We start from the raw sequence: 19,104 nt of genomic DNA, 5'->3' as shown, positions 1-19,104 counted from the left end.
AACTAGGCTGCAGTAGGTTAATTACTTAACAATATCTTCAATATGGTGCAAAGTGTGGTAGATCTTGCCTAGTGACATGATAGGATTCTGTCTATCCCATAATGAGAAGTGCCTTAAAACCAGTGATTGAAACAGATTGCTGCTTCACCTTAAATGTGTATTGGTGAAACTTACATTGTCCCAGGCTGCTATTTACAGACAAAGTTTATATTTGAAATAGTTTTGTATAGGTGTATTTTGTTGTATTTTGCTTTTCCCTCAATCGTCTCCCTATCGTATTAGATTCCCTGCAATAAATTCTTCAAATTATTTCTGAGGGCACAGCTGGCCAGCTGCAAGCTTTCCAGACCTGAATTTGTGGCATAAAGATACACGAGAATCCAGTCCCACTTGTAAGGGAGGGAGGAGCATCCCTGCCCAAAATTTGTTGCTCATTTGGCTGAAATCAGTGGTAGAGTTGTATGACCACCAGTTTCATAGAATCACAAAATAGTTTGGGTTGGAAGGGGGACCTTTAAAGCTCATCCAATCCAACCACTCTCCAATAAGCAAGGACTTCAGATAGTTAGGTTTCCCAGTGCCCTGTCCAATGGGACTTGGAACATTTACATGGATGAAACCTCTCTGAGCAACTTGTTTCTGTATTTCACCACCCTCATCATAAAGAATTTCTTCCTTATATCTAGTTTACATCTACATTCTTTTAGTTTAAAACCATTGCCCCTTGTCCTATTGCAACAGACTACTAAAAGCTTGTCCCCATCTTTCTTATCCTCCCCCTTTAAGCACCGAAAGGCTGCAGCTCCCCAGAGCCCTCTCTTCTCCAGGCTAAACAATCCCAAGTGTCTCAGCCTTTCCTCATAGGAGAGGTGTTTCACCTCTCAGAGATTTCCTCTGGGTTTTTTGAGAATTAGACCAGCACAATAAAATCATTCTCATGTTTCTTACACTGTTGCTCACACTGGCTCAGTGTGCTGCAAGGAGCTGTGAGCAAGAACAGTCTTACCACAGGCACACTCCTGTCCTTTCAGGCTGAGATTTCATTGTCAGCCCTTGAAACATGCTCACAGACTTGTTGTTTTCATCTACCCTGTTGTAGATGTCAGGGTTGGGAAAATCTGAGACTTTAACAAAGATGTCCTCAGAATGAAAACGCTGAAGAACTGAGGCAGAGGGTATTATAAAGCCTGGTAAAAAAGATGCTTGCCATGTGTATTTCTTTTTAGCCATTAAGTCTAAGTTTCATCTCTAATGGCTTTATCAGTACCTGTGGAAATCCATTCATAGTGTGGCTTTATGGAGATGAAGTTAACAAAATAATCACATCACAGTGATTTACTGTGATTGTGCAGCTTTCACAGAACAATACATTATTTTGATTTTCTCTATGCATTCATAATTTCGTGGGTTTCCATTCAAAAGATTGCTTTCTTCAACAGCTTTAGAAACACAATGAAAAAGATAGTCTATTGCAGACTTGTATCTTGCAATGGAGCAACAGCAGCTGCCGCCGGCCCATTAGTTGATGTAATGGTACAAGCTTTGTTTTGCAGCCTCTTCCATTCCTAATGTTATATGCCTGAGAATGTGTTCTGAATATGTGTATGTTCCTTCTTCCGTTCTGACTTCCTGAAGGTAAAGAATTAGTCTAGCAGTGAAGCCAGATAGCCAAAAATTGAAAGATACAGAAGTTCTTCTGACAGATTTTCTAGAAACCCATGGTGATGTCCAGGGTTCATCACCTAACCTTTTCATACCTCATTTTCCACTTTGTTTTAACCTCAGCATACTTAATGCAAAGTTCTTTGACAGCTAAGAAATATGACTAAGTGTTAAAAACCAAACGCTCAAGATCAGGCTATCCTTTAAATTGACTGAACACATAGCACTTCCCTTGGAAGAGTGTTCTGTGCTATACCTGACCTCAGTGTTAGCAGATTTCATCTTGATCCTCAGATCAGTCTCAGATTTCCTACGGTAATTTGCACCTCTCTCTCAGCTCCAGCAACTCAAAGATAATCATAAACCATTGTCAAAGTCCCTCCCCCCTTAGTTATCACTGTCTGAGCCACCTTGTCTGTATGCAGTTTCCTTGTGAATGTAAAGTCCCTTGTTAAGTCTTGACTTAAGGATGCCAGCAATGTGTCCTCTTTCAGTTTTGTGCTGCAGCAAAGGTTCGAAATAAAACCATTCCCAAACATGAAATTCTAGTTCTAGTCAGTGATTGTGGGTTACAATTGGAGTCAGTGAGCACTGGGAATTTTCCCCTCCTGTAAAGGAGTGAAAAACTTGCAAAATTTTGGCAGCCCTTTGTCAATCACTTCTGACAAGCCAGATGCCTATAGTATTTGGAAACTGGATAATAAACAGCAAATACAAATGGGCACCTGTGGAGTGTGCAGCTCACCTGTTTGCACAGGCACCTGCCTAGTGGGTAGGTGCCTTGCTGAATGGCTCCAGAAATTGTGTTCAGTTAGAGAGGTGTTTGTTTAAATTGCTGCAGCAACCACCTGCTTATTGTGAAATATGGCTGGAATCCTTAAAGAGGGACTGCATTTCTGGAAAAGAACTTTCAAATACATTAGCCTGTCATGTGAGTTTTATAATCTCAGATTTGTTTTCATATATGACTGCTAAAAGGCAAAGATTTTTTTTTTTTTAATATTAATGAAGGGTTTTTAACCTGGTGTTGGGAAGTCATGAGACTATTTTGGTGGGGGTTTTTTTTTGGCACACCTCTATTTTTTTGTGACAGAATTTACGTGCAGAATTATCAGTTTGCCTTTACGCTCTGGGGAAGAAGCCCTGTGAAATGCAGTATCATTCAGTAACACCAAAAGGAACTTAGGAAATACAGGCCAAGTAAATTTCTTTTTGTATAAATGTTCTCTCTTTTCAAGTTTGCTTCAGTGTGAATGTCCCTCTTTAAGGTAAGGCCTTCAGTATGGGGAAAATGTCAAGGTAGGTCCATTTTTAGGCCTAATAACCTTGAGGTGTCCCTTCAGTTTCATAATATATTTCCATTCAGTCATCAGTGCATGGCAATGAGCATTTAGCAGATGGGCACGCAAGGGGCTATACTGCATGCTTTTGCATGAAGTGTTACTGCTTAGACAAAACACTGGGGAGTGATCTTGAGACCTCAGACTCTCATTACCATTGTTAAACATTGCACATTATGTATTCCCCACTTGCTGCAGGCATTTCAGGCATAGGAAAACAGTGGGCTTTCTTCTGAGAGTGACACCATGGTGATTGATACTGCTGGATGAAAGAAAGGTTTAGAAACAGGGAAAAATATGTGTTTGTCAAATAATCAACACATATCCTGTATAAAAACTAAAGAAAAATGGATGTGGGCTCTTGAGACTTAGCCTTTTTATTGCAAAAGGCCATAAGGATTGAGATCAAACACTTTTTTTGCACTTTGCCCCTGCCACAGTGTATACTGAATTAGAATATACAGTGTCAGCTGGTTCCTAAAAGTTTACACTTTTCTGCTACTGGTTCAAGTGTTGGCCAGGTTGCTGCTGGTTGAGAAGCCCTGGCTGTTGTCAGATGATGAAGTTTGTGATCTCAGCTTCACTTGCTGTAGACAGTTGTGAACAAGAGTACCCTCACTCTCTGCAGCACAGTTCATACTGATTAGTCTGGCATGTGGCTGGGCAGGGCAGCAAAGCCTGTTGATACTTCTGGCTCTTCTCTCAAAAAGTAAAGGGCCTGGATGTTCAAAGTGCTTCAGATAGCTTAGAACTTTGTACAGCTATGAAATTTTCTCAGATTGTAAGTATACAGCTTTCAAGAAGCCTATGTGCAGCTTGTGTCGCAACTTAGAGAAATGAAGAGAAAGTGAACGGATATTTTTAAGGAATTTCAGTGTGATTTGTTTGGATGAATAAGGTTCTGGTTTCCCAGAACTTGCTCATTTGGTTAGTCTTACCTTTTGTTTCTTATTCTCTGTAGCAACAGTGCCTGCAGCAGCTGACTTTAGCTTTGATTACCACAACACTAGAATTACAGAAGCTTGAAAGCGACTTCCCAGCACTGCAGGTTCCCAAATATTTCCAAGTTAAACAACTTCTGTTATGCTTCTTTTGATTCTTTACTTTACAACAGTATTTGTTTGGTTTTGTTGAGTCCCAGTCTTGCAGCACTGAAGTCTTCTCGTAACAAATAATTAAGTTCATTTAATCATCCATAAAATATACATTTCAAAGTGATGCCTATTGGGATGGAGTGACAAGCAGCCAAAGTGTTCCTGTTTTGCTTTTGGGCTTCCTCAGAATAAGACAGATTCTGCTTTACTTTTTGGCTACTTGAATCTCTAGTGTTGTTTTCAGAAAGTAATCTAAACCATTAAGTGGAATCATCTTATCATAGTTACAGTACATTCTTAAGCATCCAAACATAAATATCTTATTTTTATATTAATTTAGATAATAAGTAATATTTTTAAGTTGGGCCTGTTTCTGATGTCATTAAATGCTAGTGGTAAAACACCAGGTGATTTAAGCAGCAGCAAAATCTGACTAGTTTTTGGACTATGGAGAGGTATTTATCAGAAAAAGGCAGACTCACCTAAGGCTGGCAGTCCCATGATTAGTCCCATTCATAGCTGGAGTCTGCTGAACATACAGAATAAGAGCAGCTTTGGCTTGAGTATTTGCTCACACGGATTCTGTTGTATTAGCAGTATACCATGATAATGCAAGCATAAAATTAGTAACAGTGGCTTTCTACAATATTCATCCAGAATGGGCAGCAGCAATTTGTCACTGCAGGTGTTTGCAGCTCTGCATACCAGTGCAAAACTTAATTTCTTAGGCATTTGCACTAGAATTGCAGATGATGACCTGAAGAAGGTGATACGTAGCCACTTATCTTCAGTAGGACCAAGGCATTTTGAAATGGCAATCCTGTTGCTTTTTCCTCTTTATGTTGCTGTGTTGTTACAAGGGATTTTGTTACCACATGTGGAGGCCCAAGGGTGGTGAATTTGTATGCTCAGGTCCACAATAGCAGCTGAGGTCCCAGCAAGATGAGGTTCCTGCTGTGCAAAAAGGCATCTAAGTGAGAGACAATCAAGAGGTCATAGATAATGATAGACAGAGATCACACCCCATGCATAGATCACAAATAGGAAGAACATCAGATGCATAGTGAGGAGAAAATTACTCAAGCTAAAAGCAGATCAGTAGCAGAACCAAGAATGAAACCTGTGCCACTAGAAATCGCTTTGTTCTGCTGAACTCTTATGATAAAACCATGTTGCAATAATGCTGTTTCAGTATCTGGAGGAATGATGGAAAGGAGACAGATGGAGATGTAGAATTAGTATTCATTCTTGCATAATTGTGCAGTGCCTTTTTTCTTCCAGTAGTGGATCAAGGGTTGGACTTGATGATCTCTGAGGTCCTTTCCAACCTGGCTGATACTATGATTTTATGATTCTATGATTCTGTGATTCCAGTCTACAGTATATGCATTAGCTATTTTTAAAAAGGCAGTAGCTTCAGCTGCTTTCCAAAGATTTGAATATATATTTAACTTTTAACTGTCTTTGCTAGGCCCTAAAAATAATCATTAGACTTCAACACATGATCTCTAATAATTCAGTAGTCTTAGAATTAAACCATCATTGTTTAGCTTCCTGCATTTGTGTGAGGTGAGAGTTTCTATACCATTTCTCTGTATGAAAGCATCTCATATGCATCATCCATGCCAACCTAAAGAAGCTTTATTCTTTATGTGCTGAAGATCACCATCAGAGAACATGAGTTTCCCCAAATGTTTTGGAGGCATTCTTGCCAAAAACCCTGTAGCATTCCTGCTCTATGGCAAATATTGCAAAGTGTTCTACATTGTAGCAGAGGCTTGGATTTAAGCTCCCAGTGTGCATACAGGCTTGCTGTTACCTTCCATGCTGTGATTTCTTTGAGTGCATTGACACAATGCACATGCCCATACTTTCCTCATAGAGGGGGGCTCAGAATCAGAACATACTGCAATATATTTATAATTTCATTACACAGTCAGAGAAGTTTTCATAATGTGTTGCTTTTCTCTAATTAATTGGAGTAGGTGACTATAGGCAGAATAAAATGTTGGAAAGTCAGTCAGTCAGTATTTATTCCATATGTGTGACAGAAATCTGAGTCTTGAAATATTTCATTATATCATTTACCTATTCACTACCATCAGATGCTCCTTGATTTATTCCCTATCTTTGTGATTTTTTAAAGAATTGAAAGCAGAGTAAATATACTGATCTTTTACAAAATACACCTGGTCAAATACCTTAGTGCAATTCTAGACTAATTTTTCAGTGATTTATGGGATGTCTCCTGGAAGCCACTGAACTCCTAGGGACATGTGCCCTAGACTTATCAACTGTCCTGCATTACTTTTTTTTTTTTTTTTTTTTTTTCCCCTGCTCCTCTTTGCAGCTCCATTTCTGGGTATATCTAGTCCTTTGTACTGAAGTGGTAGTTATTAGGAAAACAAAAATCTTCTACACGTATTTGAGGACTCACCAGCAGGTGGTTTAGCATGTGTTAGTTACACCAGCCCATACTACTATAACTGTTGTAACAACAATAGTTAAAATGTAATTTCAGGAGAACACACCAAAAATGGATTAGTATTGGATGTGTCCCAGGATGTAAGAGGAGAGGTTACATTGCTGCTCAGGACTTCAGAGCAGTTGAGGATATCAATGGAGGTTTGCCAGTATAATGTGAATCAGAGAGACACACCTATAAAATCTGCACTGCAGAGTGGGTCATAAAATTTGCAGTAGGAGTTGGATTATGTTGATGAAGGGTATGATTGTTCCATTACTTTCACTTCTCACATTTGCTCCACATCCCAAGAAGGGAGATAAAATTGTTTCCCATGTAGTTAAAGCCTCAAAGAAACCTACCATAAGGGGAAAATACAGTGTAGACATGCAGAAGTTGGCACTCTTCCCCTGCAATTTTTTTCACTCTAAAAAAACCTCCTTGTATTCTACCATAGCATAGTTTATCTGCAGTGGTTATGTCATTTTTAAGTCATAGTCAAAGCAAGCCCTGATTAGGTGCACAAGATGGATCTTGATATTGAAGGTGAGAAGCTGCAATACTGACATCCGTGCAGGTCCTGGGAAATGTGTCTCCATCTATGTTTTACACAGAGGTAACTGTTTGCTTTAACAATCAGGCTATGATCAAAGCAGACTGGGCATATTTAGCTTTAGTGTTTTGTACTCATCCATGCTAAAGCCATAACCAAGCATGGCCATAGGGGACAACAGCTTTACAGTGACTTCTAAGTGAGGCTCATTGCCCAGACTGCTAACATGGGGTGGTTGTCAGTGAACCTGAAAAGCTTTGATTTAGTTTTCCTTCCTGTTTCTTTTGTTGTGGTGATTTTGGGGTGTAGGATGGGAGAAAGGCTGTGCAAAAGTGAAATACCAAGGCTGTCATGCTGCCATGTAGTCATTAAATGCTTGTACCCTTTAATTGTTTAGTTTGTTCCTCCTTCCTAATGGCCCATTTCACATTCCCTTCAATATGAAGGTGGTTTCAGTTTACTGGATCACAAATGGTCCCTTTTAAAATTCTTAGTTCTGTGAATTAACTTAGTATTTATTAAATATCTGTGTACTTCCATAATAGATTAACTTGTGGATTGCATAGCTTGGCATGCTTTTCAACTACTGTTTCCTCTATCTATTAAAATCTTTATTGAGTGGACTTTTTTCCCACTTACTTATCTTAATTTGGCGACCTTTACACCTAATTAAAGCATAATCTACGAGCACAAAATCTCACCCTCACCTTGGAAGTAATTAATGTTAGTATACTTGTAAAAACTACCCGGATTCAAAACCCCTTTTATCATCATAATCTTCTGTTGAATATACTGCAGCTCACATCTAAATGCTTGTAACTCTTCCATATCTGAATAGAGCCATTAACATGCTGAAGAAATGCAGTAACTTGTAAAGTTTCTCAGATAACATATTCATATCTTCTGAAATAAGGCATTTTAAGAAATACTTCTAATACAGACAAAGATTCTTAAGGTTTACAGCTACTGTGAAGAGCCTCCACCAGGATAAACAGAAAGGTAGGCCTGAAGCGTTCTGCTACTCAGCATGTTTCACAGAAATCATACTAAATTTCTGTATATAGAGTTATGTCCATAAGTGACATTACAGTTATTCTCAACCATTTAGAAACTACTAAACCTTTATGAAAATAAATTCATTCATTGGTGCAAAGTGGTCTTTGCCTGAGTTATGGTTTTTGCTGCCATGATAAAGAGGTGAATGAGAGGACATTGAGAGGTGAGATTAGCCACAAAACCTTGTACTTGAAACCAGTTTGCTTGATGTCTTGACTTTCTAGAGAAAAATAATTAGAAAACCTTATAAACTGTGAGGTAAATAAAAAATATTCAAACTGATGACACTGATCTACAAATTTCTTCTTGATGATACTGTGTGGGAAAAAAGTGAGAATCATTTCTTGCTGAAGCAAAAATCTGGATAAAATTAAATACTACAGTGTAATACATATGACAAGGTGCAAATCTTGCTATGTGTCCCATCCCTGCTGTCCCACACTACAGTTTTAGAAGCTTCTCACCCAGATTTCATGTGCCTGATGTCTGACATGCTGCCTGGCACTGCCAGGCTTCTCTGCCAGACTGGGAGGCTTCTCTGCTGAAGCTTCCCAAACAAGTGTTGAACTCCAGGATTTCACCATGGGTTTGAAAATACCTGAAAGGTATCAAGCGCTTCTAGTGGCAGGAAATTGCAGTGGAGTAAAGTTAAGGATGTTTCATTCAGTGGTATAGAAAGGCCAAGCTGCACTTCTGTGCTGACAGTATCTCAGACTGTGAAAATCCAGTTCATTAAGCATGTTTTGGAAAGTATTTTTAGGCTTGAGTCTGACTGCAGGTAAAAAATGAATTTTTTATTGAAATAAAACCTCATAAAACAATATTGCTTTATTGTATGGAGCCATCCAGGAAAGATGTTTAAATGGTGTTTTATGAAGAGAGAGTCTTAAAATTTCTAGTATTTTTAGCTCTTTGAACATTAGTAGTAATCTTTGAATAGAATAAACCATGACTTTGACTTTAAAATTGTCATCTTTGATGGGTAGTAGCTCATGTTACTATTTATTCATTCAAGGGGTTCTGTTTCCATAGTACAGGTGTTACACCTAACCAGATCCTATCACCCACATGAAGCAGGTCCACCATGTCTCCTAGGATAAGCAGGTCACCCACTGGGTCAGACAGGAGACCTGTGAAGTATTCACACTGCTGGAAAAAAAACAAAATATCAACTAGCTGGCAAATTTCCTGCACAAGAGGTAGTGAGTCATTATTCCTTCTCACTATCAGAGATACCTTACTGGTGGAGATGCCATTTTTCAGATGAGGCTTAGAATCAGAGTCCACCAAGTCATTTAGAGGCAGGCAAGTGCTGTGGCACTGCTGCTGCCCTTTCTCAGGCTCCTCCACAGCCCACATGCTGCCTGCTGTGGAGAATGGCAGCTGCATGTAGAGAAGTTTTGGTAGGGTGTGGAATTTGGCCCCTGTTGTTGGATGCTCTTGGGTGGCTTCTCTGCCCCTGCTCTTGTGTAGCACTGACCTGTGCTGAACACAAGATGTTTGGCTGGTCTAAAGAGAAAAAAGGTAGCATCAAAAACCTAGTTGAATTTTACTGTTTGGGTGGACAACTGTGATTGTAGAGGTCCCTTTTTTTCCTACTAACCCTCATTTCTGCAGTGATCTGAAACAGAGAAAGACTTACCTGGAAAAAGTTTGAAAAGCCAGAAGTAATGTATCCCAAAGTCTCAGAAAGTGCAGCCTAAACAAACAGAATCCCTTGCATTTATTTACTGCGTTTTTAATGATGCATTTGCCAGCCAGTCTAAATATTTTTCCTTTTTTTCTTCATAATTTTTTTGATGTTCAAAGTTGGGTAATAGCTGCACTCTGTTTCCTTCATATACTTACTTTGCAGGTGTTTCTTTTCTCAGCTTCTCTGCTAGCTGACAGCTGCAGCCCTTCATACCTTCATCCTGAGCCCTCATGCTGCAAATATATATTGGTTCCTGTTGTTTGCCCATATAGTATTGACAGTACAAGCGCATTAAAATAGCAGTAGTAGCAGAAATGCTGTCAGACCTGTTTCATCTTTGTAGATGGAGACTTACAAAATAGGCCTAGCTTCAGGAAGAAAGTGCCTAAGTAGCTAAGGAGGGTTTCTCAAATAAATCTTTCTGTTGAAAAGAAGCACTTGTTATGAACTCTACCTTTTGTCTTGAATGGCTTGATACACTCCCTTTTGTTCCCTGGGATTTATTTAATTTGGTTTGTTAAAGGCTTGCTGGGGTATCCTTGCAATCTTAGATTTCTCTGTACATGTCCCATTAATAAATAGGATGGATTTACATCTATGCTACAAAAAGGCATGGAATTATAAATCTGGGAAAGCAAAAACTTCTATTTTCTTCTTTGGTCTTCTTGAAGGAATGCATTTCAAGACATGCTAGGCTTTTAAATACGAGCAAATACCTTGGTTGTTTCAGAAGTATTTGGGATTCAAAGCACTACTGGAAGTGCAATTGGTTTTGATCAATAGGATTTAGGTGCACCAGTGCTGGGACAGATGTCCTCATCTGTGCTCTTGTTCACATAACACTTTTACAAATCTTAGAGGTGGCTTTCTGGAAAAAAATTAGCTATTGGGAATTAATTGCCCTGGTAGGCTTTGAGAACTCAGTCATCAAATTCTTATAGCCCCAGTAAGAAAATAACACAATTTGAAAGTAAGTTCATTATGAAATCCTTAAAATAATATCTATTGTATTTTTCCTCAGCCAGTCTGACTTCAATTCTACTAGATACAAATATTCACTTACCTCCTTCTGCTTTAGTAACTGATCCTGTAGCAAATTTATTGTGTATGTGTGTGAATGTGTGTGAAAATACTACAGTTGAACATAGGGAACAATAAGAATATAGATGTAGTTGTAGTGTAATGAACTTTAAAATTCATACAGAATTTCAATCTGATTTCACAGTAGTTGCCCAAGTGGGAAAAAAGACTGGGAAAAAAGCCATAAAGCCCAAAGCCATTCCCCTCATGCAGTTCAGAGTACACGGGTCAGATACACTTTATGTCCATTTTTTATGTATGAAGTAAACATTTAAAATGTCAGCCATGTAAGCAAATTTGTATGTTATAGGTCCATATTCCTTTCCTTTTAATGGACTTCTGTAGACAGAGGATGTGGAATTTTGGTTGCCCACACTTAGTGCTTGGTTTACAAGTGACTGTCTCTTGCATTTATATAGCCCTTTTTCCTTGGATCGATAAAGTTCTTGCAAACAGTAAAACTGAAGGTTGCTATGACCATTTTATAATTACGACAAAGACAATTATTTGGTTTAGTGCTTTAGTAGAGCTGATGAAGAAATTACATATATGTATTTCAGAGAAAAATTTTCCTGCATTGAAAGAAGTCATATATCCCATTTGGAATACAGGAATGTACTTTTTGATGTATAACTTTATGATTTTGTCATTTTACTTTGCATGTCAAATAGCTGTTCTATTTCTGGTATCATCTTAATCTCAGACATGTGCAGGATGGACACAAAGTTAGTCTTCAATATTCCTCCATTAGTTATCATTCAGGTAACCAGTAGGTTTCATGAAACAAAGAGGAAAGAGACAGTGTAAAGGAAAATACTTGTTCCAGTTCTCTGAACCTGTACATGCCTGAAATAGGCCACTAACATGGAAAACATGAACAATGCAAGTTTCAAAGGAATGACAATGGGGAATGTTTTCCCCTGTAGCCTTCAGGTTTTTTACATGTAACTGGACAAAGATGGTCAATGCCATGTGTGCTGAGGAGAAGTTGGCCTCCCCAGGGCTGTCTCTTGTTGATAACATCTTATCCTAACCACAGGATGTACAGTTGTGAATGGTTGATCCAACTTGACTGGAAGAGAGAGATGTTTTAGACTTCAGTGGGGAAATGCTGATTCCATTGAAATAAAGAAGTGTTCTGAGGCAGATTTCACTGGAACCAGAATTTCACACTTTACCATGGTGCTCTGAATGACACTCAATTGCATTAGGAAGTCTTAGTAGCCAATTTGAAACTCAAGGATTTTGGACTGAAAGCTGTTTCAAGTCCTACGTTTGATTTTAAAACTGAGTCTTGCAGCTATAAGGAAACAGTTAAGTTGTTGAAACAGTAGGCTAGATTGTGGGGAAATCAATTAAATCAGTTCACTCTGTGGCTCTGAAGTGAGATGCTATGTTCAAATCTAAGAGGAAACAGCCATACCACCTACTATGCCAAAGCCTTTTATAAACTACTCCTAATCTCAGCTTCCTGCTTTATTTACCATCATACTGCTATTCCTTCACCTGTGAGAGACCTGCGAGTCTCTGGGAACTCATTTATAGTACTGCTTCTGTGGCCTCTCCTGAACTCATTTACAGTACTTGCTCCTGTAGCTTCTCTCATACATCTGTTATTCTTTGTGTGGAGTAGCTTCTCTTTTATTTCAATCATTCCAGAAAATTCAGCCTTTTGGGGGGGGAGGGGGATGGAGAGGAGGGAGAGTACCTTTTATTTTACTGTGCTGTTTTATCACTCACCTTGTTTATATTTTTCTTCTCAGAAAACCAAAAGGGATGTAAATAACTTTGATCAAGACTTTACACGAGAAGAACCAGTATTAACGCTAGTGGATGAGACAATTATAAAGCAAATCAATCAAGAAGAATTTAAAGGGTTCTCTTATTTTGGAGAAGAGCTACTGCCATAGACAACGTTAGGCTGACCAATTGAGTGATGCTGCAAGAAGTGATTCTGAAGAGATCATCAAATTACTGAGACTCAGTAGATAAAGAACTACTTTTTTTACCCTGAGCCCATATCCCCAGCTAAAGTATATATTTATTGTTGGTTTTTTTTTCCTTTAATCTTCTGACCTGAAAGCACTCTTAATTTCTGTCTCACAAAGCAATGCAAAATAATTTTGTATCAGAAATTGTAGATGTAACACACTGCCATATATTTGCAACTTTTCTTTTATTCCTAAGATCTCCACAGAGGACAAAATTACACCTTTTCCATGGAAAATGAAACCATGCTATTAAAGACAGTTTAGCAGATCACATTTTGTAATTGTCATAGGTATTTAAGCTAAGAAGGTGGAACTGTTTCTTCTGCACTGGTGGTTATGGTGAGATCTGATAAATAATGTGTTGTCCTTCATTAGGCAAAGCCTTTGTGGAGGTGTAATTTGCAAGTAAAAATTTATTGTAGTGAAGTACAAACTTAATAAGAAGCACATCAATTAAGGTTATCGATGAAGTTCCTCATTCAATTTATGGAAATCTTAGGAATAAGAAGAGTCACAAAGATAAATTTTATTTAAAGCAGGAAATAGATGCTATATGGATAGCTATTAAAGGGCTAAAGAATAAAAGGCCTGTAGTACTTTAACATAGCTATACATAAGCATTTTAGAGTTTTTCAAGCAATTGGGTTTACTATCCATGTTACCAATTTTAATATCCATTTAATGAATTATTACTATGATGGCAAGCTTGCAAATGTTTACAGTTAATTTTTCATGTAAAATTAATTATAAACATAAATTTGCCTTTTCCACTTTAAGTTGATAAATCATTTTTTAATTTATATTTATTTTTTCAGCAGTGTGTTACTTTTGCACATTTCTACAAAACCATAATACTACTGTGTTTGTTGTTTGTTATGTTTAAAATCTAAAGAGAAATCAGCTTTTAGAAGGCACAAAATAAGTCTACACATGCATTATGTGGAAGTGTATTAAAAAACTGAAGATCAAACATTCACAAACTGACATTACTGAAAGTTGTACATTGAATTTTTTTGTGTATGAATTGAAATGGTAACTCATGTGGATAATATGACTAATGTGAAGTTACCTCCTGTAGATACGCTAACAGTGTTATGTACTTATATTTCCAGGAGTACCCTGTGGTTTGATTTTTTTTTCTTTTCTTTTTTTTTTTTTTTTTTTTTTTGTGTACATGTATCGCTGAGGTCATTTTATTATATATTTTACTGGACTGAGTGAGCAGTCATTGGAATCCATTTTAATTGTTGCACATGGATTTCCAGCTGCACAAAAATATATATACTTGTGATTGGCAAAGTGGCACTAACGAAGCTTTTTTGCCTTTTGTACAGGTGAGATTTTGTATATAGTGTTTGCTGCAAGGCCTGTGGAATTCATTGAATATAGAGGTATCAACTGCTGCATGTTCAGGCATACTATTAAAATGTTAGTCTATGAAAGAATAATTATAATAATGTCCATGTGCAATACTCTTGTATGTGTATTGGTTCAAGTTACTGTCAGAGAGATGAGGTTTTTGTTATAAAAAGATGTAGACATATATTAAGCTATACTAAATCTCTTGTATAGTTCTCTTCAACTCTATTCTGACATGATAGAGCTCGGAAAGAGAAAGGAATGTTACAAGTCACGGTGGACAAAGTGGGAATCATTGGCTCTAAGAGAGAATCTTGGTCTCAAGCAGATGAGTTTGTGTCAGTTTTGCATCTGGCTGCTCATAGCCTGTTACTGATGACAACATTCAGTTCCATTTTGTTTTGTTTTTAAAACTCAGGTGTAATTATTATATATATTCTTATGATTATTTCAAAATATTAAATATTATGATATATCAATTAATTTGTTGTCTGGCCTACAGGTGTAATAATGGATCAAGCCTTTAGTTTAATTTAATTTATCTTCAGTAATCTTTTGTACTGGGAAAAGATTAGCTTCTGGAGCTGAGTACCAGCACAGAAACATCTTAATGATTGCATCATCTCAATGTTTAAATTTCTTTCTCTTTTAGAAATGTATTGTAGAACTGCCCATCAGTTTTTGTCTCACCACTGGCTCTTTTTATTTCTCATCATGGTTAGCTTTTGACATCCAGGCAAGAACTGATCACAATGCTAAAGCATTTTTTTCCATAGGTGAGTAGACTGGCTAGAAAGAGGAGTTACCAGATAATGCACTACTGTTTGTACAACAAGAGGCCTTTACACAAAAATCTGACTGTCTATTTTGAAGGAGTAAAAGCATCCCATAAAGCTTTTGTAAGCAAGCTGTGCAGACTGTATTCCTGTTTCTAACATGAAGATAATCAGTGAACATCAGTATTTCCAGAGGCCTCAGCACCTGCATTGGTTTGTAGGATGCTAAGAGAAACATCAAGGAGAGAAAAACTTCTGTATGGGCAGATATTTCTTCAATATAAGTAGTTAGATCCTCTGCATTGGGTTTACATCAGAAGGTTTGTCTGTTACCTTGAACATTTTTTAAAGACAATTCTTAAATATGGACATTCTGTTACATTTCTGCCTGTTCTGTAAAATCTTTCCTGTTCCTTCTTTGTAAAATGAGTGCAAAATGCCAAAAAGATTATTAATAATAATAACTATAAAGAATCCATTGTTTCTGGTTTTCCTCCCAAACAGACTTTGTAAAGAATGGAAACACATTTTTCTCCATAGGGTAAAAAATAATTCTCTCCAAAAAGGCTTACAAATTACCTCTTTTTAAATTATGTGAAGAATAGTTCTGGCTAACTATAAAATTTATTCAGTTGGGGGGTAGGTTTGTTTTTTTTTTTATTGTAAGGATTCATTTGTACAGACTTTTTTTTTCTCATGGATGTAATTTGAATCTCTTGCCATTCATTAGTGTTATTTCATCGTAAACATTATTACTGTGCCAAATGTACTGTATTCAAAAGGATGTGAATGTGTATTGTTTTGGAACCTAATAAATACAATGATGTTAAATCTTATTTTTTTCCCCCAAAGTTTTCCTGAGTATTTCCTAATGAGGAAGAAACAAAGACGAAGGGTGGATATTTTTCCTGTTACTTGTGTACAAAATTCTGTGAACTTGTCTTTTAGGAGTGGACATTTTTGTAAAGGAAGGACTTGCTAACAGGAGCCTCATCTGTGAAGCAGTAAGCACCCAAGAGAAACACAGGTAACAGTGTGTGATTACTGTTTATCTTGTGCAATTAGAAAATGTACCTCAAAAACACCAAGAAGGTGAGTTTACAGACTTTCTACTTACCAACTACATAATGGTCACTGAGTTCTGTCTTTTCCCATCACCCGGTTTAGCTGTGTTGTTCAAGTTCTCTTCAGTAGGGCATTTTGTGTCCAAACACAAGACAGCTTTAGTCTCTTTGGATTGATTAGAGGGATTAATAGTATGCATACATTTAATTAATTTGGGTCATAGAGCTTGTTATAGTATTTATTTAAATTAATCTGTCAATGTGACACTCTTTGAAATATTTCAGTGTTTGATTGTGTTTCAGTTTGCACCTCAACTACTTTCCATTTTTGTGGTCTAAAATTCTCAACTTCTGTTTTAGTAGACCATCTGTCAGCATACTCTGACAGTAGTTCCAGTGAACAATATCCTGTTAGTGTGCCTAGGTATAAATAGTCATGCCACTGAGAATTTTACATATAACTCATATATATATGAATATAACTCATATATATACCTAGGTATACTAACTAGCTTTTTTGGGGGGAAAAAAAAAAAAAAAAAAAAAAAAAAAAAAAAAAAAAAAAAAAAAAAAAAAAAAAAGGAAAATAATAGTCTGAATAGTGTTTTCTGCTCAAATTGCAGCTTCTTCATAAACCTCCATTTTTTCCCTTCACGATGAGTCTTCTTAAAGTCACCGAACATGTTTGGTGCCTATGAACACCTTCTAAACCCTGTGTGTTGACAACATTAGCATAAGCTTTGTCACGCTGATTTTACCAGTTAAACAACTATTTAACTTCTTGATTTTCTGGGTACCTTTTGCATCATCTTACAAACAGTAAGCATCAGCTGGTCTCCAAATACATCAGTTCATGTCAGGTTTTCTCATAATGCTGTAACTAATGTCTGTTAGGAACTGTTTTAATCCTTGCTGATGGACTGCACAATTTGGAAAGACAGCAGTCGTTTGAAGAAAAATGAGTCACTGTCTGTTTAACCGTCAGTGCTGGAAATGTGGTACTAAAAGTTCAGGCAGAAAGTCTCAGCATGTATCTGCCTGCTTCTGTGGCCTTCCATGCAGGGAATATTAGATCACTTTACAGACAAAAATGTTTTTAGCCTCCTACTAGTCTGGTCAGGTACATGAATAAATCAATATAAATACCTAAACAAACTGATCAAAATCAGAATAATTATCCAATAGTGAAATGAAGTGTTGAATAATATGTTGACTTAACAAAAAAGCTACAGAAATTTGGTTGGGGTCTCCATCTATATATGCTATTTAAGCAAAACAGTTTTTAATTAAAAACAAGTGGGGTTAACATGCCTCATCCTGGGCATGAGGAGAAGATGAGAATGAGTTGGATCTGAGTGGACCTCTCAGGTGCAAGAGACTTTTCATCTGAGTGATGTAAATATGGTGTTCATATTATCTTAGGAAGGTGTGAGCAGCCATGGTGGGTCAAACCAAACACTGGTCAGGTCAGGTATTCTGATCTTGGCAGTCATCAGTAGTTTAAGCAGAAATGTGCACTTTCTAGAAATCAAGAAGTCAGCTTGGATGGTAGTGATAGAGGTATAGAAGTATAACCAATAGAAAATATCTATGAAAAAAATCTAAGAACAAGAAAGCATGAGATGGTATTCTGCCTGCTGCAGTTTGACTCCATGGTGTTATGAAGTAGATGGTGGTGTCTTTATTAATTCCTCTGAATTAACTCTTGTTTGGTGATAAGTTTTTGAACAATGTCAACTTCTTGCATGCAAAACGTGCTGTGAGAAAGAGCTACATAGGTCAGCTAACCATTGTATGAAAAATTATCTCCTTTTGTTTATTCTGACTGAAACATAATCCCATTTTTTGCTGCCTGCACCTTCCTGCGGAAGAGAATAAGTAGTCATTCACTATGCACCCTTTTCACACCACTCAGAATTTTATAAGTCATTGATACATCCTTTCTGATCTAGTTCTCCATCAGAATAAGTCTTCCTGTTTCCATAAAAAGGCTTCATACAAACACATACCGTATTTTTGGTCATCTGTGTCAATTTTTTCTGAATCTTTTATACTTCTGCTCTAATACTTTTGATGATGGGGAGGAGTCTTCCACGTAATATTTGGTGTGTGGTTGCAACATGGATCATTATAATGACTAGTATGTTCTGGTGTGTTTTCTGATACATTTTTACATCTCTTTTTCTTAATCCAAATTCGTTCTCTATTATTTTGCAGGCCTCCTGACATTAGTGTCAGTTGTAAATCTGTGTGCTCTCTATTAGATTCTCAAGTCATAATGAAACTCGGTTATGTCCAGGACTTAAAAAAATAGGTTAAATAGGAATTTAACCCGTGTAAAACAGTGTCAAATTCTCTCTCAGTACAGGCTTCCATTTTAGCAGTAAACCTTTGATGGTTACCTCCCAGTGTGGTTTTCCTACTGCTTTTGAACCCCTGTATATAGCTATGGTAAACTGTCTTTCCCTAGCTGGCCTATTAGAACGTTGTGTGCAACAAATATTTTTTCAAAATCAAGATATGGAACATGCTCTGCTCCTATCAATAGAGGCTTGCATTATGTTCTTGAATACCCTTTCTTTTGACACATTAACTACAATGAAGGGGAGAAAGATAAAGGTTCTCTTAACACATTGGGAAAATGTGTATATGTGCCCAGGTAGTTTCCACTCCATCATTCATTTTACCTCATCATTGCTGTGGAAGCAGGAGATAAAAGCAGCAGCCTGAGGTGGAACACAAGCTGCCACTATAAATATTGTGAAATGGTTATGCAAGACTGTCCAAAATTTGGAAAAGCATTAAAGAACTGTCATGTTGTACACAGATGTTTAATCCTTGGAAAAAAAACAGTTAGGAAGAAAGTCAGTGACCTGGAGTCTATTGCTGATGTGGGCACTGGATTGAGAGCTGAATTGAGCATTGTGTACACTTGGCCATTACCATCCAATGCTCCCAGTTTGATCTGGTGT

General features: G+C 37.3%; 1 protein-coding gene across 1 annotated transcript in view; it reads left to right on the top strand.

Moving 5' to 3' along the window:
- The window catches only part of PRKCE (protein kinase C epsilon), a 286,377-nt gene extending 270,473 nt beyond the window's left edge, over window positions 1-15,904 (top strand). Inside the window, exon 15 of the mRNA XM_008496530.2 lies at window positions 12,706-15,904. Within this exon, the coding sequence (XP_008494752.1) occupies window positions 12,706-12,852 (147 nt within the window). The 3' untranslated portion in view covers window positions 12,853-15,904. The remainder of the gene's footprint in view (window positions 1-12,705) is intronic.
- Window positions 15,905-19,104: the final 3,200 nt, after the last annotated feature.

The sequence above is a fragment of the Calypte anna genome, chromosome 3 (genome assembly GCF_003957555.1).
Source record: "Calypte anna isolate BGI_N300 chromosome 3, bCalAnn1_v1.p, whole genome shotgun sequence".
Classification (NCBI taxonomy): domain Eukaryota; kingdom Metazoa; phylum Chordata; class Aves; order Apodiformes; family Trochilidae; genus Calypte; species Calypte anna.
Note: the sequence above shows the minus strand (reverse complement) of the source record. Positions and strands in the feature narration are given on the sequence as shown.